This window comes from Artibeus jamaicensis, unplaced genomic scaffold (genome assembly GCF_021234435.1).
Source record: "Artibeus jamaicensis isolate MK-2021 breed Jamaican fruit bat unplaced genomic scaffold, CSHL_Jam_final contig_1715, whole genome shotgun sequence".
NCBI classification, from domain to species: Eukaryota; Metazoa; Chordata; class Mammalia; order Chiroptera; family Phyllostomidae; genus Artibeus; species Artibeus jamaicensis.
The window spans coordinates 1,032,496-1,060,290 of record NW_026521335.1 but is presented as its reverse complement, the minus strand read 5'-3'; the positions used below and the strand labels follow the sequence as shown (position 1 = coordinate 1,060,290).

The 27,795-nt window shown below is 48.0% G+C and overlaps 2 protein-coding genes across 5 annotated transcripts; one reads left to right on the top strand and one right to left on the bottom strand.

Moving 5' to 3' along the window:
• Nucleotides 1-372: 372 nt before the first annotated feature.
• On the bottom strand, nucleotides 373-17,117 carry PRUNE1 (prune exopolyphosphatase 1). 3 transcript variants are annotated; one of them, XM_037125976.2, is made up of 8 exons: nucleotides 16,754-17,117; nucleotides 10,330-10,422; nucleotides 9,743-9,945; nucleotides 6,856-7,040; nucleotides 6,016-6,174; nucleotides 5,204-5,298; nucleotides 4,447-4,605; nucleotides 373-2,220 (listed from the first exon to the last, which is right to left on the bottom strand). In XM_037125976.2, exons 1-8 carry the CDS (start codon nucleotides 16,790-16,792, stop codon nucleotides 1,792-1,794), a joined length of 1,362 nt encoding a protein of 453 aa, XP_036981871.2. In that variant the 5' UTR covers nucleotides 16,793-17,117; the 3' UTR covers nucleotides 373-1,791. The 3 variants fall into 3 exon arrangements, with proteins under 3 accessions (XP_036981871.2, XP_036981885.2, XP_036981893.2); XM_037125990.2 differs by lacking the exon at nucleotides 16,754-17,117 and adding an exon at nucleotides 16,731-16,751; XM_037125998.2 differs by lacking the exons at nucleotides 6,016-6,174; nucleotides 6,856-7,040; nucleotides 10,330-10,422; nucleotides 16,754-17,117 and having other exon boundaries at nucleotides 9,743-9,818.
• Nucleotides 17,118-18,121: 1,004 nt separating this feature from the next.
• Nucleotides 18,122-27,351, top strand: MINDY1 (MINDY lysine 48 deubiquitinase 1). Of its 2 annotated transcripts, none has more exons than XM_037125957.2 (11): nucleotides 18,122-18,321; nucleotides 18,414-18,788; nucleotides 21,151-22,201; nucleotides 22,562-22,619; nucleotides 23,020-23,084; nucleotides 23,727-23,885; nucleotides 24,233-24,335; nucleotides 24,691-24,833; nucleotides 25,879-26,070; nucleotides 26,400-26,549; nucleotides 26,813-27,351. In XM_037125957.2, the coding sequence occupies exons 3-11, from the start codon at nucleotides 21,518-21,520 to the stop codon at nucleotides 26,891-26,893; spliced, it is 1,635 nt and encodes a 544-aa protein (XP_036981852.2). In that variant the 5' UTR covers nucleotides 18,122-18,321; nucleotides 18,414-18,788; nucleotides 21,151-21,517; the 3' UTR covers nucleotides 26,894-27,351. The 2 variants fall into 2 exon arrangements, with proteins under 2 accessions (XP_036981852.2, XP_036981861.2); XM_037125966.2 differs by having other exon boundaries at nucleotides 18,122-18,788; nucleotides 21,151-21,254; nucleotides 21,444-22,201.
• Nucleotides 27,352-27,795: the final 444 nt, after the last annotated feature.

Genomic DNA, 27,795 nt, shown 5'->3' with positions numbered 1-27,795 from the left:
AGAAGAAACAAATTAAAGGAGAGGATGAGGGGAGATAAAAGACTGTTGTTCCTTATTTCCAAAGAGTCAACAGAAGGAAGATATTAAATGTGCAACAGGGCCCTGGCTGGTGTGGCTCAGTGGACTGAGTGCTGGGCTGCAAACCAAAGGGTCGCCAGTTGGATTCCCAGTCGGGGCATATGCCTGGGTTGCAGGCCAAGTCCCCAGTAGGGGGCGCTCAAGAAGCAACCACACATTGATGTTTCTCTCCCTCCCTTCCCCTAAAAATAAATAAAAAAGTACAATAGGAAGAAGGGAGAAAATCTTGAGGAGGATGAATTATCTGATGAAAAGGCCTGATTATAGTCATAAAAAGAGACAATAAGACTCCAACCAGGAAAAAATTATTTAATTCTTTAACAAAATGCAAAATAAAGTACCCAAGTTACAAAACATAAATTCCTTTGGTTCAGTAATCACACCACTATTTTTACCTTCCAATGGCTACTCACATCATCCCCTCAACATGAAGTCACACTGTCCCCCTCATACTGAAAACGTCATGCTAAAACCATCACATTCCCCACAATTCAGTGAAACTGTTGGCAACTTACATGGAACAGAGCTGCGGGATAGGAGAAGGGGGAACAGGTTGGTCTGAAGAAAAAAGGGAGACTACACATGCAGAACAAGTCAGTGGGCGGGAGCTCTTTGCTGGGTCACTGTGGTATGAATCATACCCCTGTACATGCTACATGAGGCTGAGTCCCTTGGTACAATCGCACATAAATACAGACGATCCAGTGACCCTGACTATTGCCAAGGAGAACAGGACTTCTAGTCTAGATCCTTAGTTCTACTGATGGGGGAAATGAAACCTAGAGATAAAGAGCCTTGCCAAAGACACACAGCTCGTGGCAGTCCAAATCAGAACTCCATCATCCCTTTTACTATGAGCAAGAGAATGACATGGACATGAAACTGACAGGCCCGCTAAGGCAGGGGAAGAGCCGAGGCTCTCATTGCAGTTCTGCTGTGTTTTGGGAAGAGTGCCCATGAGGTCGTAAGGCCTTCCTGAGCATCTCTGGAATGCTCAGGGCTCTTGTGGGTTTCTTCAGGCTCCCTGTGGTTTCGGGACAAGGGATCCAAAGAAACCGAGATCCAGGCCACCTGAGCAGGGCAGAAGATAACGGCCTCTAATCTGCTCCCAAATAATCCTACGAGAGTCACAAACTCATAAAAAAAATGTAGCCATCTTGGAATCAGACATCATTACCTAACTGGGGGCAGGAAGAGGAGTCACAAAGCTGGAAATCTGCTAAAACTAGAACAGTAGTTTCCAACACACACTCTATATGCTGTATAGCTTACATTGGGTATTCAATGAATACTTGAGTCAGTGAGAGAAGAAATGAACACATGGAGACAATGAATGTTTGTTTCCATGAGAGACACTGGTTCTATTCGAGAGCCTTGCTGAGGGCACTTTTGGGGTACACGTTCTTTTTTGTGCCACTCTGCTGGAACAGTGTAGGAGTTAACATTGTACCCCTGGGGAGTCAGTGCAGATCTAAGAATTAAATTAAATAACAGAATTGGATTGATAGAGATTGGAGCGGGGAGTGGGGGGTTGGTAGAAAGCCATTCCTAAAGTAGCTGCTTTCTTTTACTTCTTTCTCCTCCCAGATTTATGAGAACAGTACCGGTACGCCATATCCTGGAGCAATGAAGACAGAATTGCTGAAACCTCACCAAACATGCATTCATGGTAGTTCAAGCAACCTCTCTCACTAACCCCTCCCCTCCCAGTGGTCACTTCTTGGGCAGGGAGGCAGTGGAAGATTGTGACAGCGAGATCTGACTGCACTTCTCAAAGATGGCCTCGGCTGAGAGTTTCGGCAGCCCCTGATCCAGAGGGCACTCGTCCACCAGGCTGTTCATGGGCGTGGGGGGCAGTGGGGGCTCCTCCTCGTCTTGACTCAGTCCAGGAATCAGCGAGGTACCTGCCCTGTCCAATTCCTTGTCCACCTGCTCCCTGGACACATCCACTGTCTCCGGCTGCCCTGAAGGGCTTGTCGTGGAGTCAAAATATGCTGACAGGGCTTCCAGAAGGAGAGGCAGAAATTTCTTTCGAGACACCTGGGTGTTGCCTTGAGCATAGGCTTGAAGGTTAGGGTCGGGGCTTGGGATAAGGGTCAGCTTCAGGCATGGAGAGTGACAGTGTTCCAGGACGTCGCAGATCTAAAGGGGCGACAAGACGGGGAAACAGTACATTAGGTGGTGAGGTCAACTGCTGAGGCTTCTAAGTTGGAGGCTTCTCTTACAAAGGAGAATATTTTTTTTAATTTGCATTTATTGATTTTTAGAGAGCAAAACAAAGGGAAAGAGAGAGACAGACGGACAGAAATGTTGATTTGTTGTTCTCTTGTTTACACATTCATTGGTTGATTCCTGTACGTGCCACGACCGAACCGTAACCTTGGTGCATGTGGACAACACTGACCAATGGAGCAGTCCAGCCATAGTGAGAAATGTTCTTTAAATCACCCTGAGTTCAGCTTTACTGCTTGCAACAAAGGGCATATCAGCTAATATACAGTCTTTTAGAAGAGGAAAAAACTTTTAAGATCATATATTTCATTTTATTAATAAGTAAACCAAGTCCCCAAGAGATTAACCATCTCGAGCAAAATCATGTATTCTAAGAAGTGGTAGAATGTGAACTGGAATCCAGGACCCCCAGCTTCTAACAACCCAGTGCTGTTTCCTAGTGTTTTCCTGCACTCAAAAACTTGAACTCTATCCTTACCTGCAAGAGGACAAGCATCTACACTGAGGTCGAGGGAAGGACAGAGGCAGAAAGGATGAACAGATCGAAGTGGGGGTGGAAGGTATGCCACGCAAGATGCCAAGTCTAGCCATTCACAAGTATTACCTCATTTAATCCTCACACCTACCTTAAGATAGATATTACTATTATCCTCACTCACAGGCTGCAAAACTGAGGCTCAGGCAGATCAGGTGACTTCCTAGAGTCATGGTTTGAATGAAGCAAAGCTGATCCTTGGACTTAGGTCTGTCACTGAAGCTGGTGCTTTGAATCGCTGTATTATAGTATTCCTCACAGAGGAGAGGAAGTGGTAGGGCAGACTGTGAAAAAAGGACTCCTGCTGCCCAGCACAAGGCCACCCCGGCGGTGGGGGCATCATCCCGATTCCAGGACAGCGGTGGAGAGAAGGTGGGAAGAGGCACTTCTCACAGCCAAAGTGCCTTTTCCTTCAGGACACGATTGGTAGGAGCCACCATTTATCAAGTGCTTACTTTTGTACCCAGCAATGTACTTCACATATGACTTTATGCTTAATGATCTCATCAGACTAATTAGTAGGTAATATTATGCCACTTACAGGCTCAGAAGTCAACAGACTTGCTTTAACTCAAAGAGAAAGTAAGTGGCAAATCTGGGATAGAAAAGCATGTCTCTCCGCCTTTAAAAACTGTAGTCTCTCCCCAGTGCCAAACTATCTTCCACTGCATGAAGTAACACCTGCTGCCTAGAGAAGACAGAGGCAAAGAGAGGGGTGGGAAAGGGCAGGCATGCCTCTTACAGGCTCAAAGGATTATCTGGCTGTATTCAGATCCAGCTTCACCAGTCCTCAAGTAGCCCAAGCAACTCAAAGAGGCCCCGGCCAGCTTTAAGTCCACTTTTAAATTCTTCCCTGTGCTAATGAGTAACCAGCAGAGGAAAAGGAAGGGGAGGAGGTGGAAAAGGTGGCCAAGCGGAAGATCAGGCAAGACAAACACCTGCTCCTGGATCACTTCTCTACAGAGTCAGCACTACACAGGGTGATCACTCCCTACATGAGTAAGTGTGGAAAAGGTTTCTCTCTTGTTTCCCATTTCCTGGGCAAGAGGGTAAAGAGAAAGAAATTGGTTTTCAAGGTTGAGGAGTTAATGATTAAACTAAGAACTGAGTTTTAACTGCAGGTTCATTATGTTTCCTTTAAAAAAAAAAAGATTTATTTATTTTCAGAGAGACAGGAAAGGAGGGACAAAGACAGAAAGAGAAACATCAGTGTGTGACTACCTCCCGCACACCCCCCACGGGGGACCTGGCCTGCAACCCAGGCATGTGCCCTGACTGGGAATCGAACCAGGGAGTCCTTGGTTCACAGGTTGGCACTCAATCCATGAGCCACTGGAGCCAGGGCCATTACGTTCCCTTTTAACTTGACTTCAGGTTCCTTCTAAGCAGGAACTCCATTTCTCCTTCGCTTTGGAATTCCCCTTGCCCAATGGCAGTATGATGAAGGATATTCACATAGGCAGAGGATGAAAAAAGCAGGGAAGGGAGCTTCTGGAAATAGGTCAGGGGACCTCGGTGCAACCGTGAGAACCAAGGAGAGGGCAGCATGTACAGGCAGAGCTCTGTAGAGCCCTCAGCCTGAAGCAGAGACAGGGACTCACTGTCATTCGGAGTGCTGTATAGGGACAGAAAATAGCCAACTGCCGCACTGGCTCATTGTGAGCGTTGAAGAAGATAGTCATGGCGACCAGGATGTCATAGCTGTAAGTCTGGCAGAAAGCACGGAGGTCTGCCATGAGGCCGGACCTCTGCAGGAAGGCCTGAAAGAGAAGACACGGACAGAGATGAGGGCTAGCGCTGGCCACCTTGTCACCACCACTGATCCCTAACAAAATGCTTAGGAAGGGTTTCTTTGCATGTTAACCTGGGGCTCCATAAAAAATGTATCTACTATTTACTCAGTGCTATGTATGTGTTGGGAGGCAGTCAGTAGAATGGAGAGAATACAGGTTTGGGGTTCAGATAGAACTGATTTGGAAATCAGCTCTATTACATATTAGCTATATGATGACCCAGGCCATGGCGGACCCTGTAAACAACAACGAAGGCCTTTACACCTTATTACAAGTGCAATAAAAAGGCGATAAAGGGAGGGGGTGATACAATCCAAGTCACATATTAACACCATCACTGGCTGCTGCAGGCAGAATGCTCTGTAGGGGCCCAAAAGTGGACGCTGGGAATCCGTGGGGGCTCTTACAGTAGTTTGGTGAGAGACAACGAACTGTGGGAGGTACAAGGGAGCTCTCGAAACACAGACAGGTACAAGGTAAGTTTTGGAGGAGAGCCAGAAGTGAGGGGCGAGGTTACTGGCATAAATGAAGGTCTTCTCTCCGCACACGTCCATCCTGCTCTCACCTCCAAGTCCATATATATTGCACTGATGGCCACCCTGACGCCTTGCCTGAAGACGGTCTTCTGGTCCTTTCTCAGCATCTGCTCAGTGGTCAGTCCTAGAAAGTGGATGTGAGACTAGGAGTCGAACAAGAGAGCCCAGGGTCCCAAAACCAGGAAGGTGACACCACGGTAAGTCAAGGAAGAGGAAGCCTCTCTTTGGGGCGACAGACAGGGCTGATACCAGAAAATGTAATTATATAATAAAAACTACTTTAAATTACTGGGTTACAATAGTTACCTTTAGAGCCAGGGACTTGGAGAGAAGGGTAAGAGGAAAAAGAGAGGCTTTTACTTTTGACTTTTCCCCTTTCTGTGTTGTTTTAACTTCCTAAAAGTACATGTGGTACTTTATTATTATTTTTTAAATCAACAGGTGGCAGCTGGGTAGAAAGTTACGGAAGTGTTTTTGTCTTCTTCCTTTGTCCTTGGTGTGCGCAGCCTGTTCTGTCTGCTGCCCTAACCAATGATCTAGATCTTACACTGATACGTCAGTGTTCCCTCGGCGTGTTTTATTTATAGTCTCTGATTAGACTGGAAAACTCCGAGACTCTCGGTAGATTCCTCCTCAGCATCCCCAAAAGCCCAGATAGAACAATCCAGTAAATGACTGATTAGTTCCTGATCAGACTCACACGCCACCCTGTTTCTCTCCAAAGCTTAATCATCACCCACGCTCTGAAATGGCTTTGTTGGTGCTCAGGAATATAATGAGCAGGGACTGCCCGCCTGTTTTCTCCCACGGGAGGGGGCGAGGTCAGTTTAACCCTTCATACCTGACACATCAAACTTTGCCTTTTGCAGAGAATCAAAGATGTCATTTCTCTCAGGCAGGTCTGGGAAGAGGGCCTCCAGTTTCTCCACATAGTTTTTGTCCTTTAGGGTTGCTTTCCCGATTTGAAGGTCCATGTTGGCACAGTCCAGGATGATTGTCCCTGTGGCAGAGGAGGATGGCGGAACTCAGCTCCCGTGGCCCTCCCTTCGTGGCCACTGAAACACAAGTAACCCTCCAACCCAGTGGACGCGACACATGGGAGAAACTCCCTGAAAACAGAACAAGAAACTGGGACTCTGTCCTGAGTAAGCCTTCCCAAATCCAAACTGAAATGCAGGCAGGGAAATGGGAAAAAGGTAGAAAGGAAGCCTGAGCCTCTCAATCCTTGGAGATTTTGAAACCCAGTCAGAGAAAGATGACCTCTCTTCCCCTCCGTAGGCCAAATGCCAGTAAAGACTCTTGCAAGTTGAGAGACGGTCTGGTCCAACTCTTTTTATCTCTCTCTTTTAACAAATGGAGAAAATGAAAATAAAAATGGCTAAGAGATTTGCTGAAGGTCACAGAACTACTTCCTGGGCATAAATGGTACTGGGACCCATTTCCTGCTTCTTTGGCTACTCCTTTTTCCATCATACAGTGGAGTCTCTGTCAATTCACCTCCATGCATCCCACCGCCTTTCAATGCCCGATTGCCCCATGAAAGACTTCCAGCCTTGAGTCACCCTCTGGGAGGGTATGGTCAAACCAGAAGAGTCTAGAGTTTTCCACAGTCCCTTCTCTCCCTTCTCGGGGATAGGAACAGAGGAACAAAGGAGTCAGGCCCCAAATAAGCCACCCTCACCATGCAGAAGGGCTGCAGTTTGCCTGTCCAAGATCTCTGGTGCCCCCTGCAGGATTCTCTCGGTCACCAGGGTACTGCAGGACCCCACCAGCTCAACTGAAACATGGCACGGAGGGCAGCGCTTCTGCTCGATGGGCCGATGGTCTAGCACCTCCGCCACTGCCTCCTCTAGGACTGCGTCGCTCCTGTGTGGACGAAGGCGGTGTGGGGGAAGAGAGAAAGAAAGATGTGTGGGAGCACTCCGGCTGCTCCTCGCCAGACATCTTAGCAAACACTTAAGACTTTTGGCCACTTCTCCCTGGGCCTCGCTCCTTTCCATTCTTTTCTTTAATGTTATAACTGAAATCATCTTGAAACAACATATAAGTGAATTTGGCAAAGTATCTGCTACCAACACTGTATCCACACAGTTGATGTCCTCTAGGGTTGCCTTTCCAACTGACACCCTCGACACCTAACAACATCTAAAGCTTTTCTGTTCCCTCAGCTCACTTCGTACCCAAATTCCACACAGGTCACTAGATCTTGGGCCTTCTAGCTCAGTCTCTACTTACTGCCTCCTTTCCAACCCTCTGCTCCGGCCTTACACCAGGCCATCAGTATCTCTCACCTGGGCTGTTCCGATGTCTCAACCACATACCTGCTTTCAGTCTTGGGCCTTCCTAAGCAATCCTCCACAATGCTACCTGAACAGCAATTTTCAACCCTTTTCATCTCATGGCACACATAAACTCATTACTAAAATTCTGCACCACACCATAAAATAAATGATTGGGTAGGCCAAAAAGTTCATTGAGTTGTTTTTGTATGATGGCTCTAGTAGTGCTTAGTTGTCTTTAATTTCATTCAAAACAATTTTGTTGGATTGTAGGGTGACAGCTGTCATACCAGCATGTAGTAAAAAAAAGACACATTAAAATTGGTGAAATCCTGGCTGGTGTAGGCTCAATCAGTGGATTGAGCGTGGGCCTGCAAACCAAAGGATCATGGTTCGATTCCCAGTCAGGGTACATGCCTGGGTTGCAGGCCAGTTCTCAGCAGGAGACACATGAGAGACAACCATACATTAATATTTCTCTCCCTTTTTCCTTCCCTTCCCCTTTAAAGATAAATAAACAAAATCTTTTTAAAGATTGGTGAATTTTTGTGCAGCCATTTTAAAATTGAAAATGGAAGAAAATATGCAACATTTTTAATATATCATGCTTATTATTTCAAGAAAGGTAAAAATGCAACTGAAATGCAGAAAAAGGTTTGTGCAATATATGGAGAAGATGCTGTGACTGATCAAATGTGTCAAAAGCGGTTTGCGAAGTTTCTTGGTACTTTTGACATTTTGGCCAAATAATTCTCTGCTGTGGGGCTGTCTTATCCACTAGAAGATGTTTAGCAGCACCTCTCTGGTTTCTACCCACTAGAAGTCAATAGCAGGAGACAGCGAACATACTCAAAATGCTCAAATCAATAAAGTTATTGGTGAAATAAAAAATATGTCTTTTATTTTACGGAAAAAACTAAAATGACTTTTTGGCCAACCCAATACATTTTTGCTGATTTCACACACACACACACAAAAGTATAATTTTGATTCATTCACACTAGATGGCTATTGTGTTGGCCGTTGCCATTTTTTGTTTGACAATCTAAGGGAAAAGAAGTCAGTGCCCCTGACGAAATAGTCAGGTGTCGCGCATTTTGACAGTCCTTGCCGCCACCAGTGTGCTCCGTACAGCACATGCTGAAAATCACTGTACCCAAATAATGAATTGAAAAATGCCAATTTGATTACATTAGGACCTGGAATAAATATTATTAACACTAACTCCCTACTGCCCTAAAATAAAGTCTAATCTCCTTGGCAGTCCCGCAAGGTCTCTATGATCTGGCCCCAGCCAATCTCTCTAGTCTTATCTTTTCCCATGTCTTACTTCTTGCTCGTATTTTATGCTCCAGCCATGCAAAACAAATCCCAGCTCCCCCAACTCACATGCTATTTCCTGCCTGTCCGCCCTTGCTTACATTTATCACTCTTTCTGCCTGGATGCTTTTCCTACCTACCTTATCTCCCCATTCCCCAAGCAAACACCTAGTCCTCTTTCAAAACTGAGATCAAGGGCCAGCTCTGTTAGGAAACCTTTCCTGACGCCCTCTACTCCCCTGTAGTGTATGTAACCACTCTGTCTTTCCTGTGCCTATTGTCCCCTACAGTGACAGCTCTCACCTACCTCTAAATTCATTACAATGACTTGTTCCCTCTTCCTAACCACAAGCTTCTTAACAACAGGGACTCCGTCTCACCTTCATCCTCCAAACTGAAGGTTGTTAATGACAGAATGGATAGTGGGGTCAGTGCCCTCGGGCTACCCTCTGTCCATGTCCTGCTATAAGCGGTGTCGAGGAAAAAGCATACATTTTTGTGCTGCAGGTGCCAGACAGACGTATTTATGTTGCATTGTTGGCAGTTTTTTCTAGTCATAAATTAGAGTGGATTATAGGTGCGTATCTTTGTTAAATAGACACTAATGAGATATTGCCTTATGTAGGAAATAATTTTGCTAACTTCTTAAAAATTAAAGAGTTACAACCATTATTCAAATGTTTCTATTATAATAAATCTGCCACGAAATCATAACAAATGATACCAAAGGCATATTTAAATGATTTCTGAGTTATACTTAATTTTGAACTCTACATGTTTCTATTTTTTATTATTACTTGCAAAACTGAAGAAGTAACAAGATTTTCTATAGCTGATTATGACCCATCAATTACGATTAGCCCGTGAGATCCCCAAGAGCAAAAAATTCTTCCTTCCTCTCTTCACAACTTACTGGTCAGAGCCCAGCATATCACGTGATAAGTGTCAGCTTAACTTCTCTCCACTTACCCGGGTAAGACATGATGGTCAACAAGAATGAGGGTAAGCTGGCCGGCCTGGTGCAATGCATGAAGGTCAATCTCATCCCGGAAAATCAACAGGGACTCTGGAATGTGAAACTTCTGAAGGAGGAAGACGTTATCACCTCGCAGAGGTAGCTCAGAACGTTTGATATTTAACACTGGCACAAAGACATCATCAGCCTCAGTCGTCTGGAGAGGGAAGTGAAAAGAAGGCATGCGGTGTTTTGGAACACACAGGAAAATAACAAGGCTGCTGGGACGAAGGGAGACATGTTCTTGGGTGAGTTACTGCCCTCCCCAAAGCCACAATTACCCAGGTGATAAAAATAAAAGGACAACTCTCCCCCTCCCTTATTCTTAGCAATAACACAAAGATCAGCAAGATAACTCCTGGAAAAGACCGAGTTCTCGATGCTGCAGAGATGATCAGACTTCAAGAGCTAGCTGGACACGGTCATGGATACCCACAAGAAACTTAATAATGGACTCAGAAAAGTTAAGGGATTTAACTTACCCAAGAGCTGAACCTTGAATCCAAATCTTTTGTAAGAGATTCTGTTCCTAACTACTCACCTGTGCCAGGTAAAAAGCCAAGGCAAGAGCAGACACCATGGAGTCCAAGTCACAGGCTTCATTTCCCAGCACAACGTGCAGTGGTTGGGACTCCTGGAAGGAGAACGGGCAGCTAGCACAAGCATCTCTGCACCTCCATTTACCGTACACTCACAGAGGGCTTCTCACACATCCGCTCACTGGTTCTCTCTGGGGAGGCAAGCTGATCTTACGGGTCCTCATTTTGTGGATGAGGACATTAGCTGAGAGGGCCTGGTGTTTTAGCAAAGGCTGGAGCATTCCACACAGACCCGGTTAGTGGGAAAGTGCTCTTTCCTCTCTGCTACGCTGTCTCCTTGAGTGTTAATTTACAGAAAAACAACAGTGAACAATTCTCTGACTTCTGATGTTGCATCTGGGGTAGCTGATAAACTCAGCCTTTATTTTTTTTTCCCATAGGGTAAAGAGTCCTTACACTTCAAAAAAGAAGATGTAGTCCATTATCTAGCTGTCCACAAAAACTCCCTCCCCCTGCTCCCAAGGAGCCTGCACAAGAACCGATATGACCAACACACTCAAGCCAAGAAACAGACACTTTCCCAGCAGGTTCAGACTAAATCAAGCACAGTTGCTGCTGCTGCTGGAACTTTTATTTTTAATACTTTGAAAGTCCAGCTGCTGATAAGAACTGAGGACAGAAGGTTATTATTAACCTTGTTTCCTTGCATCTCCCTAGCAACCAAAGTTTTAAATACATTAAAACCTACAGTGCCCACAACAGCAGAGATGTGGGGGGTGGGGGTGGGGTTTAGTTCTGAAACATTCGTGTGCCACATACTGTTCTAATAGTTTTATGTATACGAACTAATCATTTAATCCTCAGAATGACCTGAAGAGGTAGGTACCTTAAGAGTTATTATTTCATTTCAGGTATGAGCACTCAGCCAGGTGGAATGAGACCATAAAGTCTATGATTCAACACAGGGTACAAGAATGCTCTTTTATTAGTTTGCTCTTAAACATCTCTCTCAGCCTGTTTCTGAGACGAATGGATAACAGTGTCCAAATGAGACACACAAGTTATAGCAGAGGTTCTTTTTTTCTTTTTTTAATTTTACTCATTCATTTTTAGAGCAGGAGGGGAGGGAGACAGAGGGGAACAGAAACATCTATGTGAGAGATACACCCTCAAATGGGGACCTGGCCCACAACCCAAGCATGTGCCCTGACTGGGAATCGAACCGGTGACCCTTCAGTTTGCCAGCACTCAATCCACAACAGCCAGGGCAGAGCTTCTTTATTTCAGCAGTATTGGCATTTTGGACTAGATAGCTTCTTGTTGTGGGGGCTGTCTTGTGCCTTGTAGGATGTTCGGCGGCATCCCTGGATTCTACCCACTAGATGTCTGTAGCATCCCAGTCGGGACAACCAAAAATGTGTCCAGACTTGCCAAATATTCTGCAGGGGGTGGGCGCAAAAGTCACTCCTGGGTAAGAACACTGGGTTATATAGAAAGGTGAAAAGTCAGCCACGTAGGCTTCTTCACTGAAGGAAGATTTGTTGGATGGAAGAGTTTAGAAAAGTGGGAAAGGGGTTCAGAGAAGCAAAACTAAACAAGGAACAGTTTTCAAATAATTATTTTTAGGAAAAAAGAGCATTTAGGAACCTAGAGTCATCTGCCCCCCAGCTCCCCCGGAAAGGGACAATTTTAGACTTCCGGTGGTATTAATTGCCTTATCTCATAACTCTTGAGCTTCTTGTTTTTCAACCACCCTCTTCCCATCTCCTGTTCCCACCCCTAGAGGGAAGCACAAAAGGCAGAGATTATCTGTCAAGTTCAGGGGCAAGTTTGCCCCAAGGTTCTGGCCTGAGCCCATTTCTCTAAGCCTACTTCAACAGGGTGGCAGCCGAGATCCACTCACACTAAACAGCACGGGAGTCTTTTCGATATCAAACTCTTCCCAACACAATATGAGAATTCTGTACCCAGTCCTAGAGCACCCCCCCCATACCAGAGAAGGCCCCCGTTTCCTGGATACCAGGAACTGCCCAGATGGCTGTGGACCGAAGTGACAACAAAGCACTTGAGGTAAGTGGCTACACAGATTACTTGCTCACTGGAGCAGGAAGGCGGGGCACAATGTTCTCTAGAGAGAGAACTGTATAAATAAACACAAGCGGCCACATGGCCCTGACTCGGGAGCAAAAAAGTAAGAGGAACAAGGAAAAGACAGAGCAAGGGGGTGAGACCTATTGCTGGGCACGAGAGGCCCCTTCCACAACTCAATCGCGTCAGTGCTGCTTCATGTCAGGGGCAGAGGCAGCAGGAGCAGTCTCTTTTCTTGCCAGCGCTGAGAAAAGGCAAGGCAGTAAAGCAGAAGCAGGGACTTAACAACGTCGTGGCTCTGAGGCGAGGAGACGCGATTTCCAAAGGAAGGCGAATGACCAACCCGTTGCACTCAGCCAACCTCAGACAGAAAGCAAAAGGAACTAATACGAAAGGAATACTCTGGAACTTTCAGCTAATCTTGGAACAGGAGTGACCAAGGGAGGCGGTGGCACTCCTCTCCCACCGGTCCCCCCACCCCCAACTGGCCTATTGACGCCCAAAAAGCACAGGGTGCACATTCCCAGCTCGGAGTCACTCGTCCTGCTGTGTCCTGCTGTGTCCTGCTGTGTCCTGCTGTGTGCGGAAGCAGCAGGGCTCCCTTGGAAGAAGACCTCTTACTTGCTGTGCCAATTTGGCCTCCCTGAGCCTCATTTTTAATTTAAAAACCTAAGATAATACTGTAATCAATTTCATGAAGTTGTTATGAGGATTAAATGAGACAGAACGTAACTGCCCACTCTGTAGAAGTAAAGATGAGCTCCCTTCCATCTTCTCTGCTCCTCCCCGTCCAGGTCCAGTCCAGTCAGGCCCTGAACAAAGCCCCAGCTCTCTGGGAGGCCCTCCCGGATTACCCAGGCCAGAGCAACCCTCTTCCTCCAAACCTCCCACTGCCAGCATTCCTGGCTCTCATATGGAAATGAACTTCTACTTTAAGGAGCTCACTACTTTTTCATGGGCAGGTGTCCCAAATCCTTGACATAGTTTACAAGGTAGGTGAGGTGACCATATACAGTCACACCTCGGTACTCGTCGGCTTCAGAACTCGCCAAACCCTGTATTGGTCGCATTTTGACAGGAAAAAAAAATGTTTTAGCACTCTGTGCTTGCTTGGGACTTCTCACATGTTTTAGAACTCGTATGAGTCAGGATGCCACCCCACAAGAGAAAATGTTTCACAGTTCGGTACTCGTCGGTGTTCGCACTCGTCATGAGTTCCAGAACAAATTAACGATGAGTACCGAACCGCTGTACTTTGAGGTTCAAACCAGGCCACTTTTTGAGAAGGAAAAGGGGTTGCAATGAATTATGACAATCACAAAGTGATTATGTCAATAACTTACGGCTGTCCTGAGCAAAGCAGGTGTAGGGCCGCCCAACTTAGAAAGCAACTTTCTCCTCCTCATTTAGGAAAACATGTGCAACTCTTTACCCTCACCCCACCCCCACACCAGCTGAAAGCGCAAGCCAAACAGCCTCAGTTTTCTCACCCTGAGGGAAGAGTTCAGAGCAAATATAGCTATACTTAGAGCATGAGGAAACCTAAGCTGCCAATGGAAGAAATACAATCTGAGAGCAACAAGTAAATACTTTTTTTCTTAAAAAACAAACAAACAAACAAACAAACAAACAGCCCTGGGCAGATCGCTTGGTTGGCTGGAGCGTCATCCAGTACACCAAAAGTCTGCAGGTTCAGTTCCTGGTCAGGGCACATACACCTGGGTTGTGGGTTCGATCCCCAGACGGGGCATGTGCAGGAGGCAACCAATCAATGTTTCTCTCTCACATCTCTCTCTCCCAAATCAACAAGCATGTATTTGGGTAAGGATTAAAACAATGACTTGAAATGACTCTACCCCGACAATCCCTGTGGCCTCAATGGGGGGAGAGGGGATGGGTTCCAGGGCTGGCAAAGCAAACCACTCCCTTCTGCAGCTGAATATGGTCTGATGCCTGCACTACCAGAGAGTTAATGAAGGAGGGGAAAAAAAAGAGATGAGCCACCAGAGACAGAGAAACCCTCCCAGCAGATGTTACAATGGTAAGTAAAGTTCTAGGGAAAGCCAGCCACTCCTGGTTCCTGCCTCATGCCTAAGACATGCAGACAGCACAGGTTAGCCAAAGGCTCCCGGATGAACACCTAACCTTAAGTGCAGCCCCACCATAAAGCAAAATCTTCTCCCCACTTGGGATAAGTCAAGATTTCTTTTCCATGGACTATCCTACCATCACTGTGGCAGAGACTAGAAAATTCCTCTGGTATCTAATGCTAAAAATACAGTATCAACAAGTGAGTTGTCTGAGTTATCAGCCATTTCTACTTTGTGCAAAAGCCAAACATTCACAATTCCCTGAAAGTTTAACTGAAACACTCAAATTTAAGTATCTCCAAATTATACTTTACATAAGAAACAAGTGTGGCCTCTGGGGAATTAGATGGGGAGAAGAAAAAAAACCCACCTTTTTCATTTCATATCCTTTTTGTATTTGAATTTTTTCAGCATCTATATTTACAACCTCTGTAATTCAAAGCAATGTAAATTACTGGTGTCCACCTGTACGTCCTGCTGCCAGTTCCCCACTAAAATTCCTAGAGTCTAATCCTCTCATTTCTCCTGGCCCTGGCTAGGCTGCGTGATGAGAGCTCTAAGATAGCTCATCCTCACAAGTCTGAAAAAATTAAGATCTAGATCTTTCTTCTTGGGGGATGAATTCAGGCAGAGAAAGGATACTGGCAATACTAGAAAAACCCAGTATTTTCAGCTTCATACTGATGCAGACCTACTGTAAACCTGAAAGGGGGTGGGGTGGTACTCTGGAGAGTAGATGATGTAGGATAGATACATTCAGTGAAATGCTACTTGATGAGTGCCGGCTAGTGTAGCCCAGTGGATTGCAGGTGGGCTTGTGAACGTAGGAATTGCCTGTTCGATTCCCAACCCAGGGCACGTGCCTGGGTTGTAGGCCGGGTCCCCAGTAGGGGGCATGTGAGAGGCAGCCACACATCGTTGTTTCTCTTTCTCCCTCCCTTCCCCTCTCTATAAATAAATAAAATCTTTATTGATGAGATTTCAATTCCAAGGGCTCTTTAACAAATGGTGGGAAAGAGACCATTCATTTGGGTTATTGCAAGGGGGTGGGCGGGGACCCAACTGCTCAGCACTTGGAATGGTACCACAAAGACTCTAGATAAGTTCCCTGTGGTGGAAATTGGAGGTAACAGACAGGAACTGTCTCCAAATTGCCTTATGCATTAAACACAACTTTCCCAAAATTTGTATTTCACAATTAGTGTTAAAATTGAACTTCACCCCTACTCTTCAGGTAAGGTCATCAATTTATGCCAGCAGCTGTCTGCAGGAGAAATCAGGTGACTTTTAGGATTTGCTAAAGACCAGAATCTATAACCCAGGGGTACTCTCACAGTTTAAGATAGTTAATAAAGGAATGAACAGCCAACCATCCGTCTAGGTTTCTACAGCAGAGTAGCTTAAAGAAGGGGGGCCAGGTGACCTCCTGGAGCCTCTCTGGCCAGCTTTTGCTGCTAACTGGGGAGAGCAGCCTAATGGTGCCTGGCTGGAAGATTCCAACTGGCTCAGAGAGTACCAAAAATAAGCCACAAAGCATTCAAGAGTCATGCTTATAGTTTTGATTCCAAACACTTTGTACTTATCTTCCGGCCGGTTTTATTTTTGTTTTTTGTTTTTATTTTGAATCTAATCTCTGTTCCTAAGGCCAAGGAAGAAAACTGGAGGCAACGAAACGCAAACTGCAGGCCAACAGATGTATTGTGTGTTTAACTTACAACAGATTTAAAAGAACACAGCACGACCCCCTCCACTCTAGGACGGGTCAGGAGCGCCAGACAGAAACCGCCTTTCGGAGGCAATAAAACACTGAGCACAGGTTTCCTCGGACCCCCGGGGTTCACCTGGAGGCCAGTGGGTCAAGGAGCCCTTGTGAGCAGAAACTGAAAGAGGGCGGGGGAGGGGGAGGAAAAAATACACCTCGGGGGGCACCCCCGGCGGCGGCACAGCCTTGGATCTTTGCACGGAAGTGACCCACGCGACAGCGAGCAGAGGCTCCGGCGCAGGAGCCAGACCCACGAATCCCCCGCCCCGCTCTCGGGGGCCAAAAACCGGGAGACTGTGCAGCATACCCACCCTCGAGGCTAGATTTTCGTCCCCCACTCCTCAGGCCCCAAGCCTGACAGATCCCAAGCCCCCACCCTTCAATTCCACGTTCCTTCCACACGGACCCTCCCCACATCCCACATCGTCGTCCTTCCTGGACCCCATGCTTCTTCATTGCTTACGATCACAGACAGGGGTCGGTTACCTGCAGAGCAGCTCGACAACCCTGCAGGTAGTCCTCCATGCTGAAGTCCAACGCGTGCCACCGCCCCTCGCTGAGGAGCGGTTACCCGGTGAATGCGCCCCGCCCCGGCCTCAGGGGCTAGTGGCGAGATTCAGGAGGCGGGCCTCGAACCCGCCACAAGGCGATTCGGCCCAGACCCCGAGAGGAAGTGCGTAATTGGGCGCTCCAGGAGTCAGATGTCGTCCCGCCCCCAGAGGCGGAGGCGGAGTTCTGCGCTCAGAGACTCACGGGACACCTTCGCCGCAGCGCCAAGTGGGACGTCACGCAGGGCGCCTTGGGAAATGTAGTTCAGAAGCTCCGAAATGGCTCCAACAATTGAGGGGAGAATTTTCTGAAAGCACTCATTTGACACACAAACGTATATGTGTCACAGTGACCTACCTTTGTGGCATCTGAACTTTTCCCTTTCGAATCAGGCTAAGTATAGCATCTTTCCATATATTACACCGAGTCTCTGGTTGACAGCTTAAATTACACATCGCCAAACAGCTCCTCTTCATCTTCCTTTCTCAAATTCTCCTGTTTGGCAAACTGACCCATTGCACCAAGTTTGTGATTGTCCATGTTGTGAAAATAATAGAATAATCTTTGGACCCTCTTCTTAATACCTACAGTCTCTTACCGACTCCCGCTGCTCCTTTCTTTAAAACTCTGTGGTCTGTTTTCAAAGCAGCCTCGGAAATGTCTCCTCATTCTTTTCCTGAACTGTTGTAACCTGTGTTCTTTGCTCTCTGCCTCCCTAATTGTTTCAAGTGCCCTTTCAGCCTTCAGAGTTGCCTGAAGCTTCATCCTATGGCAGCCCTGTAAGTAGAGTTTGGAGGGCTCTTCAGAATGCAGAGTTGGGGCCCAACCTCCTTTAACTGCCACTTTCCAGCCCCACTGCAGTGTAGAGTGTTGCAAATAAATGTACTCTCCCCATCCAATGCTCCCTCCTTTAGTAATCCATCCCTTTATCTCATACCGCCAGAATGACACCAGTTTTTCCTGTTCCCCAAGCTAGGAGCTCAGAGGAGGTGACTGATTATGCTGAGGCCTGTGGTGGGAACAAGGATTAGAGCCCAGGGGTATTGGATCTCCTGCTTGCTCAGCTACTTCTCTCTCTGCTGCATTCTTCTTCCCAGAGTCTGGGCTTTCTTCCACACCTTCTTCTGCACTACCAGGGGCATAGCCCAACCAGTTTCGTTTCTAGACAAAAAAAAAAAAAAAAGAGTGAGGACTTGGAAAGAAGCAGAATTTTTTTTTTAACTTTAAGTGATTGAACATGCAAATCTCTTGCTCTTTGGCCCTGCTTCTGTGGATCCAGAGCAAAGGACTGCCTTACCCAGGGAGAAAGCCCAAATTCAACGCGCTGCTGCTGTCCAGCGCGGCTCCTCCCCACCCAGCAAGGGCACTTGCTCTTCCCTATTCTCACCAGAGAGGCACAAGCGCTCCGGCCCTTCCAGCGACAGGCAGAGCGAAGAGAAAGGGTCTGTTGTTTTTCTCTCCGTGTTTCTCTCTCCTCCACTGCTGATCACCAAGCTGCTGACCAGGTCAGAAAGCCTTGATAGAAATCCTCCAGTGCTGGGCACGCCCCTCCTCCTCCAGGGAGGCTGTCCTTGACTAATTTTTCTTTGTCCTGAAGGGAGGAAAAGAGAGGGAGAAAGAAAGAAGGGAAAAGAATTACCTTAAACTCCCTTCGAAAACCAGTTTGGAGTCAGGGCCTGGAGCGCACGCCCTAGACTCGGGGACTCAAGAATCCTGAAGACAGGCTCTGAGCAAGCCGGGAGCACCTGGGCTTCGCCCCTGCCTGCCCTCGCCCTCCTCCGTTGCCCTGGATCCTGGACATGAGTCCGGAAGTGGCCAGGACCTGGCCAGGACCGACGCTGGTAAACCTGTAAAAGCTCTGGCGTTGACAGCTGGAAGGCAGCTGGGACTGTGGCGCGCCCCTCCTTGTACCCACCGCCCCATCCAATTGCCGAGCGGAACCTTCCTGAGTCCTGGAACAACCTTCTTTAAGGTAAAAAAAAAAAAAAACTTTGTTTTACCCATTTCCTTCACCTCCTCTCCTACCCCTGTTCGCTTTTTCCTCTCCATCTCTGGGGAGGTGACACTGACTGTCCTTCCACCTCTGGTCTCCACAGGTCTGGCCTGGGAGCAGCGAAGCAGGGGACTGTGTAAAGAGGGTGCTGCTTGGTCCCTTCACTTTCTGCTTTTAACGAACCCTCCCCCGCCCCATTACAAGCAGACACTGTAGTGCTGGTTGACTTATTCCAAGGGAACAATTTAAACCATTAGTTGCTTGAAGATCTGGGTCAGACTGACAAGGAGAATGGAGTGGGACAGTAAGGGACTTGCAGGGAGGAAAGTTCCTTGGCAGTGGGGGGTGGGGGGTTATCGAAGCTAGCTACCCTTTTTATAGGCTTCTTCCAACTTTTGGCTACTCAAAGCCACTGCCAGGGAGGAGCCAGGGCTATTTTAACTCCCTCACACTTAACCAGAGATAATTCCTGCTGGAGACAATGTGTAGGACTTGAACTGGGGAAAAGAATGGAGTCCTGACTTGTCTGAGCTCCCTCCCCTCATCCTTTGCTGCTCTGAAACACCCCGTGCCCCACCCCACCAGGTGTGCACCTTATAGGTGGAAACCCTCCATTCTGTTTCCTGTCCCTCCTCTTAAGACTTAGGCCACTTAGCTTTCCCTAGTTTTCCTAAGACCCAGCTCCCTCCCGTGTCCAGCTCCTGGTTTAATTTGGCTCATCCCCCTAGACAAGCAGCTGCACAGCCCCCACTTCATTATTGATCACTTCTGACATTGTACAGAGAAGATAAGAAATGAGCCCTGCTTTTCTCCAAGCTGTTTAAACTTTCCCAGGCTCATCCTAAGTGTCATTTGGGAGGCAAAGAAAGAAGGAAAGAGAGAAAAACAGTATCAGGCCTGTAAGCAATTTCTGCTACTCTGATTCTAAATTAACAAAATGCAAATGAGATGTGTTTAGCATAAATTACGTTTGTATCAGGAGGATGATCAATTTGAGTGACTAGGCTTATTGCATTAACTTTTATGTTCCTCAGCTTCATCTCCCAGGCCTTACCCTTGCCCTGAATTCCTCCAGGATTACAGGAAGCGTGGTCTCAAATGAGGAAGAAGCCAGAGAAAAGACACGATTTCTGACAAGTTTAATTCCTTACCTTTTCTTACCATGTCAGGGGTGAGGGGAATATGTTTTCCAGATGGCAGATGTTTTCCAAAGGGCAGGGTTTGTGGTTTTTTATGGTTTACTATCCACAGCATTATTTGAATGTTTATCCCTGCTGAACTTGATGTTTAGTGCCAGCGAAGGGCAGGTTAAACAGGTCCAGTGTTCACGTCTAAAATGACCTAGTTGGGGCCCTGGCTGGCATAGCTCAGTGGATTGAGTGCGGGCCTTCGAACCAGAGTATCGAGGTTCGATTCCCAGTCAGGGCACAGGCCTGGGTTGCAGGCCAGTTCCCAGCAGGGGATGCATGAGAGGCAACCATACATTGATGTTTCTCTCCCACTCTTTCTCCTTCCCTTCCCCTCTCTCGAAAAATAAATAAATAAAATATTAAAAAAAAATAAAATGACCTAGATGGGAATAGACAGAAAGAACATACGCACACATAAATGAATGTAGAGGATTTTTTATGTAAATCAATAATCAGCATTTTTATATTCCATTTACCTAGTGGAAGAGAGTATCTGTGAATTAAGGTGGGTTTGGGAGCAAAGAGGAACAGAGCAGAAGTTGGCGTCTCAACTCCAGCTGTCCAGAGAAGCTTACTGGAAAAATTTGCAGGGGGCAGTGCTTTTTGTGTTCCTAACCTGAAGTTATTTATTAGCACAATCTCTGATTCCAGCCCCTAGAGCCTACATTTCCCCTCTCTGGCCTACAGGAAGCCCCTCCCAAGACCTTTTTGTTGTGGTTTGAGATTGTGTAAAGCTCAATGAAATCCTTTGAGGAGGACTTCTTTCTCAATGGTGTTTCATCTTTAGGGGCATGGTGCAGACCCTCCACCTTTCCACTCTTCCCACCAAGCATGGTGTGACTGTTCACCTCTCCGCCCCTGCATGAGGCAGAGAAAGGCAGCCCTAAGGACACAAGCAGCCTGTGTGCGCAGCAGGATCCACGAACAGCCAAGGGGTGGGGCTTGGTGTAGGGCTGGAGGAATTACCTCCGTCTGGGCCAAAGGGGGGGCTATCAACGTGATACCTATTACAAAGCGAGCTGAAGAACGCCATGTTAATAGCCATTAGCATAATTTTAACATTTCTTTCTCCATCTCTTTCCCTGTTGTCTTTCTCCTTTCATTCTCCCTTTCTCTGTCTTTTCTGCATTCCTTGTCCTTATCTGTTTCAGGGAAGCTGACTCCACCCGATGTCTTCAATCCCACTGGAATCGTCCCTGTCAAACCTGAAAGCCCAGTACACTCCTTGGCCCCATCTGGTCACAGCAAGTTAAAGGTGAAAGGGCACAGCTTGGGGCTGCTCTTCTGTTTACCCAAGCTGACAGAGACACTAATCTCCCCAGCCAGGAGTGGGTGCGGACAGTATCCAGCCTTCCACACCACATTCCTTTTCTAAGACTTTTCTGGGCCTATTTACTTTCCAGCCCAATGATTTCCTTCTTATTGGATGGTCTCTTTTTTGCAGTTCAAGCCTAGACTAGGCAACTCCCTGAGGACTATAAAGTCCTTTGGTGCCCCCCCAGTTGACCTCTTCTGACCATGGAACACCATCAACCTGAGAACCCAATCTCTGTCAAGACCAGGACTGCAGAATCAGTCAGCCCTGAAAACCACAATGTGATATCAGCGCTAGAAGAGCACCACCAGGACAAGGATGCTGGAGAGGCTGATGGGGCAGCCAGAGAAGCTGATGGGGCGGCCAGAGAATCTGTTGGGGCGGCCAGAGAAGCTGATGGGGCGGCCAGAGAAGCTGTTGGGGCGGCCAGAGAAGCTGATGGAGCAACCAGAGAAGCTGATGGGGCGGCCAGAGAAGCTGATGGAGCAACCAGAGAAGCTGTTGGGGCGGCCAGAGAAGCTGATGGGGTGGCCGGAGAAGCTGTTGAGGTGGCTAGAGAGGCTGATGGGGCAGCTAGAGAACAGGAGCCAGAAGATCAAGGGTCGCTGCCAGAGCAGGGCCAGGATAAACGTGAGTCCCCTCCACCTGACGCTAGTTCAAACCAGCTGGGGCCATCCCACCAGACACCACCTGAAGCAGAGACAGTGGGGGCCCACTCCGGGCCCCAGGAGCTTCCCCAGTCCCCCAGGGCCCGACAGCCCGAGCTGGATTTCTACTGTGTGAAGTGGATCCCCTGGAAGGGAGCAAGAACACCCATCATCACCCAGAGCTCTAACGGCCCTTGTCCTCTCCTCGCCATCATGAACATCCTCTTTCTCCAGTGGAAGGTAAGAGGGAGTTCGGCTGGGCTCAGAGAAAGTGTCGGGGAGAGGACTCTCCCCTGACCCACCTCCTTGGTCATCCTGATTTTCCCAAAACAGTCAAAACTTTCCAGATTACTCTCCCTATCTCTTCAGCTTGAACCAATGAGACAATATGCTCATAAAAACAAAAATCATTCTGTCCTGCTCCTGTATCTTCTTTCTAGCAAATCAAGGCCTCCGGGCATTTCACATTCACTCCCCTGCTCGCCTTGCAAGCCTCTTTGCACCACACCCCGCTTCTGCCTTTCTACGGGTTTCTCCCTCTGTGCTCTGGGCAGGGAGGCACACTCATGGCCGACCGTTTGATCACCTCTCTGCCTCCAGGTGAAGCTGCCCCCTCAGAAGGAAGTGATCACATCAGATGAGCTCATGGCCCATCTCGGTGAGTGACTGGGCCTCGAAGAGGAATCACACACAATTAGAGGCGCTCTCCGCTCAGGTGGAAATATTGAGGGACTTCCCATTAGGGGCTCTGGTGTGTCAGGGTGAAGGTCTCGGGGGCATCTCTGTAAGGCTGGGCCGTGAAAAGCAAAAGTCATGGTGTCAGGAGTCCTGGGTTGTAACCCCAATTCTGTACTTACCTTTCACATGTGACCTTGGGTGGGCCCTTCATCTTTGTGAGCCTATTTCTTCCTCTGAGAAATGAAAGGTCAGGGTTAGACTCTAAGGCCCTTTCCAGCTCTGAAAAGCTGTGGTTCATCACCCCATCCGTCCTCCAGGAGAAGAGGAAGCAGCTTTGGGGATAACTTGGGGGTAGGCTGATAAAGAATCCTGTCTTACAGGAGACTGCCTCCTGTCCATCAAGCCCCAGGAGAAATCAGAAGGACTTCAGCTTAATTTTCAGCAGGTAAGCAAATGGTCTGCAGACAAAGAGGTTTACAGGCTTGTAAAGGGACAGCTAAGCTATTAAGAGACATCATTCTGCTGCTTCTCAAGAGGGTTCCTTGGTGCCCTGTCTAGTGTAGCTCAGTAGGTTGGGCGTCATCTTGCAAACTGAAAGGTTGTTGGTTCAATTCCCAGTCAGGGTACCAGCCTGAGTTGTGGGCCAGGTACCCAGGTACTTGGTTGGGGACGTGCTAGAGGCAACCACTTGATGTTTCTCTTTCTCTCTTTCTCCCTCCCTCTCCCTCTCTCTAAAATAAATAAATAAAATCTTTTTTTATAAAAGAGGGTTTTTAAAACCATGATTCCTTTCTTCAGGAGGAAGAGGAGGGTAAATCTCTGTCCTAGAAAATATGTTCATTGTATAAGATGAAGAAGGGTTGAGGCAGGGGTAGGAATGGAATGGCGTAGAAGGGAACGAGGGATGAAAAGCAACCAGAGTAATTTTTTACTTCTGGGGGTGGAAGTGGAATGGGGGGAGGGCAGGCTAGACCATCATTTTCTTCCCCCACCTTCTTTGAGATATAATTGACATATAACATCACGTATGTTTAAGATATACAATGTGTTGACTTAACACACCCATCGTTTTCTCTTCTGCCTCCAGAATGTGGACGATGCAATGACAGTGCTGCCTAAACTGGCCACAGGCCTAGATGTCAATGTGCGATTCACAGGTGTCTCAGATTTTGAGTATACACCTGAGTGCAGTATCTTTGACCTACTGGGGATACCTCTGTACCATGGCTGGCTTGTTGATCCACAGGTGAGGGCGACAGGGCCCAAATGAGACTCTTAACCCAGTTCAAGCTGACAGAGAAGCATAATTATGTGGGGTATGGCTTAGGGAGATGGGGGTTAGGAAGGTAGGGGTTAGGTTGGCTTGGGAGAGGAATCAGGTATAGAAGCAGGATCCAATGGAGAATTCCTTGAATTAAGAAAAAAATTTTTTGGTAACATTCAAATACAAGTAAATCATTTGTAGTTCTTTAGACATCAAAAGTTTCAGGAACCTTTGGTGGTAGGGTTGCAGTACTTGTGAGCTTGGGTCATCATTTCCTTCCTAAAAAGATCCGAGTTTTTTTTGTGCCACCCGCCCCACTGCCCGTGCAGAGTCCTGACGCTGTGCATGCAGTTGGGAAGCTGAGTTACAATCAGCTGGTAGAGAAGATCATCACCTGCAAGCACTCCAGCGACCCCAACCTCGTAACAGAAGGTGAGGTCCCACCCTTCTCTCCCGTGGATCTTATGTCGATAGAATGGTAGCTACTTAAATTTATTGTTCATTGTCTGTCTCCCCCCACCACATCCCATGAGAACGTAAATGCCATGAGAGGGGGTTTGGGGAACAGCGTCAGTTAACTGATGTGTACTCTTAGTGCAGCGCCTGGCACAAGGTGGCAGCTTAGTAACTATTTGTTGAATGAATGAATAGAGCCAGGCTTCAGCGGACCAGTTTCACAAGGTGGGATCACCCCCAGACCTTTGGGCAGGGATTCTCTGGATGATCCTTCTTTCTGTGGCCTTTGGATTTAAGCCCAGGCCCCACCCCGCTTTGTGCCCTTTGGCAGGTCTGATTGCAGAACAGTTCCTGGAGACCACTGCAGCCCAGCTGACCTACCACGGACTGTGTGAGCTCACCGCAGCTGCCAAGGAGGGTGAACTTAGCGTCTTTTTCCGAAACAACCACTTTAGCACTATGACTAAGCACAAGGTGACGAGGCAGTGGAGGTGGGGGAGGGTTGGAGTGCTGTTTATTTTCTCATCCCTTTTTCTTCCAGGTCAGTGTTGCAGTCGGGACAGGGTAGATTGGGCTCTGGTAACAAATGAGCCCTAAAATCCCTAAAGCCACAGGGTAGGTTTACGTCTCACTCATGCTGCGCGTCCGCTGCAGGCTGTAGCTCTGCCTCCCATTGTCTTCACTCTGGGTCTCAGGCCAACAAAACAGCCTTTATCTGGAATGTAAGAGGGACGCTGTGTACTCAGGTTTAGTGCTTCTGCCTGAAATGACACGTGTCATTTCTGCTAACATCTCATTGGCCAGAGCAAGCTCTAAGGGAAAAAGCCTGCTATCAGTGGGACAAGAAAGTATAATCCTCTCCTGGGAAGGGATTTTTTTTTCCCTAAAGATTTTATTTATTTTTAGAGGAAGGGAGAGAAAAAGAGAGGCAGAGAAACATTGATGTGTGAGAGATACATCGATTGGTGGCCTCCTGCACGCCCCCAACTGGGGACCTGGCCTGCAGCCCACACGTGTGCCCTGACTGGGAATCGAACCTGTGACCTTTCGGTTAGCAGGCCGGTGCTCAGTCCCCTGAGCCACACCAGCCAGGGCAGAATGGAATTTTTGAACAATGCTATGGTCTTCCCAAGTTAGAAATTATGTAAGCCATCTAGGAATTGAGAGGAGAGGGAGGGGCCTTTGGTTCTCAATAGATTTATCCTCATGAGCACCGGGCAAGCCTGGAGAACAACGGGAAGTGGAGTAGAAGCATGATCTCATGTGGGACCCCAGCTCTGAGGACTCCGTGCTTGGCCACAGTGACTGCCATACTCCCACCCAGCGACCATACGCTCAGACGTCCCCTCCCGCCCCCCTCAGCCACCCGCATTCCCAGAGCCACGAGCTCCGACACTGACACATTCCTGCTGGTACACCAATTGGGTCAAATGGTCTCTGTGCATCTCAGGTGATTCTGGGCAGCAAACTGCCTCCCTGTCGCCTATCCTGCTCATTAGCGCTGTCGTCTTCCTTGCAGAGTCACCTGTATTTACTGGTCACTGACCAGGGCTTTCTGCAGGAGGAGCAAGTGGTATGGGAGAGCCTGCACAATGTGGATGGGGACAGCTGCTTCTGTGACTCTGACTTTCACCTAAGTCACTCCCTGGGCAAGGGGCCTGGAGCAGAAGGTGGGAGTGGCTCCCCAGAAAAGCAGCGGCAGGTCGACCAGGTGTGTGTGTGACTTTTGGGAAGGGTGTAGAGTACGTCCACTTTAGGGACCTTTCTGGCATTGGCCAGCTGCATGCACTGTTCTCATCTAGAGATAGTAACATCGGACACCTGTGCCCCTTTGCTCTGTTACCTTGGGACCATCTCCATGCTTGGTGTGTATTCTCTGTCACCACCGAAATACACTTGGCTGTGTGTGCTGCTCTGGAGGAAGGAGAACCGGAGAAGTTGAAGGATGAGGAAAAATTGGTTTGGAAACTAAACCTAGCCGGAATATCTCCCAGGTCACAGCCCACCTCATGACCCTGTGCTTTCTTTCCCTCTGTGTAGGACTACCTCATCGCTCTGTCCCTGCAGCAGCAGCAGCCTCAAGGCGCATTGGGGCTTAGCGACTTGGAGCTGGCCCAGCAACTTCAGCAAGAGGAGTACCAACAGCAACAAGGGGTCCAGCCTGTGCCAGCAAGGGCCCCATCGCCCCAGGTGAGCCCTTAGCGCTTGCTGCTCCTCACTGCTCTACCTGCCGGATGCTGCACCCCTGCTCCTCCTGGCCCAGACACTGGTTATTGTTATTCCTGCAGTTTTCTCTTCAAGATTTCCCTGGGGGCCCTTCTCTTGTCCAGGTCCTTTCCTATCTCTCTCTCCCCGCTGCCCCTCCCAGTCCTAACCCCGCTTCCATCTAGACTCTGTCCTTGTGCTCATTCAAACTCGTTCAAATGGATGACCACTTGCTAAATCCCACACAGGCGAGAGGAGCACCACCTGGACGCCCAGCTGGAGAGCGCCGGCGGAGGCCGAAGCCAGAGTCCGACTGTGTCCTCCTTTAGCGCTTCCCCGTGCCGGGCTGCCCTGCCTCTCCTTTTAGAGGCTGTGGCTACTTTGCTTGGTCCCCCAGGTCAGCCCCTGAGATATGCAGGGTAACTTATTTATGGACTTTTGGGGATCCGAGCAGGCAGTAAATGTCAAGGTCAAACTCAGCGACATTCTTGCCCTCAAGTGCTGCAGCTTCTGTCCCTCCCAGTCACCCAGGGCAACGGTGGGACTGGTGGGTCGAGGATTTCTGGTTCCCAGCTCCCCTTTCCCAGAGTATCACACTACTATGGAGACTCAGGCTCCAGGGCAAGGTCCCTGTCTAGACAGCATCTACCTGACTTCCCACCCTGACTGGCTGGGTCCTTCTGGCCATCCTGCAGGTCCGCCTTATTTCAGGATTTGATTTGGATTTCTATCTCCATTATTTGTAATGCCTTCCTAGAGGTTTGGAAATAAAACTTGTTTCCTGAGATGTGTTGTTTGTCCTTACCCTGTTTCAATGGGGTTAAGCACTTGACCCAATGGAGGAATGCAAAAGGGGAGGGAGGGGAAAGAGGTGTGCGGGCTTGCCTGTCACATCTACTACAGCCAGCAGGGGGAACCACAGCTTGCTTTTTCCTTGCTTTTGTTGATCTGTTTTTTGATAGGCCATCTTTGGGAAATAGTTCTCTAATTTGGAGGTGGGTTCTCTCTTTGGAGAGAAAAATTGGGGGGTTGTGCTCCCTGCTACCCCAAGACTTCCCAGACAGGACAGAGGCAGCTTGATCCTCTGCTTGCCTCCCAGTTTATACAGATGGTCCTTTGCTACCTTTGACCATTTCTGGCCTTGTTCTGATTCCTGTTCCTCAATTATTTTGCCTAAAATTTCCTGGAGAAGAGAGAATAATGGGGGGAGGGCACTGGAGGAACACCCCTG

What these genes read in the sequence shown, in the direction of transcription:
- PRUNE1 (XM_037125976.2), bottom strand. Translation starts at nt 16,792, where the DNA reads ATGGAGGACTACCTGCAGGGTTGTCGAGCTGCTCTGCAG. An exon ending in TGGCTTTTTACCTGGCACAG is followed by an intron (nt 9,946 to 10,329) that starts GTGAGTAGTTAG and finishes TTCCCTCTCCAG; the next exon opens with ACGACTGAGGCTGATGATGT. An exon ending in CAATATATATGGACTTGGAG is followed by an intron (nt 4,606 to 5,203) that starts GTGAGAGCAGGA and finishes CTTCTCTTTCAG; the next exon opens with GCCTTCCTGCAGAGGTCCGG.
- MINDY1 (XM_037125957.2), top strand. Translation starts at nt 21,518, where the DNA reads ATGGAACACCATCAACCTGAGAACCCAATCTCTGTCAAGACCAGGACT. An exon ending in GCACTATGACTAAGCACAAG is followed by an intron (nt 24,834 to 25,878) that starts GTGACGAGGCAG and finishes TCTTCCTTGCAG; the next exon opens with AGTCACCTGTATTTACTGGT. An exon ending in CAAGGGCCCCATCGCCCCAG is followed by an intron (nt 26,550 to 26,812) that starts GTGAGCCCTTAG and finishes AATCCCACACAG; the next exon opens with GCGAGAGGAGCACCACCTGG.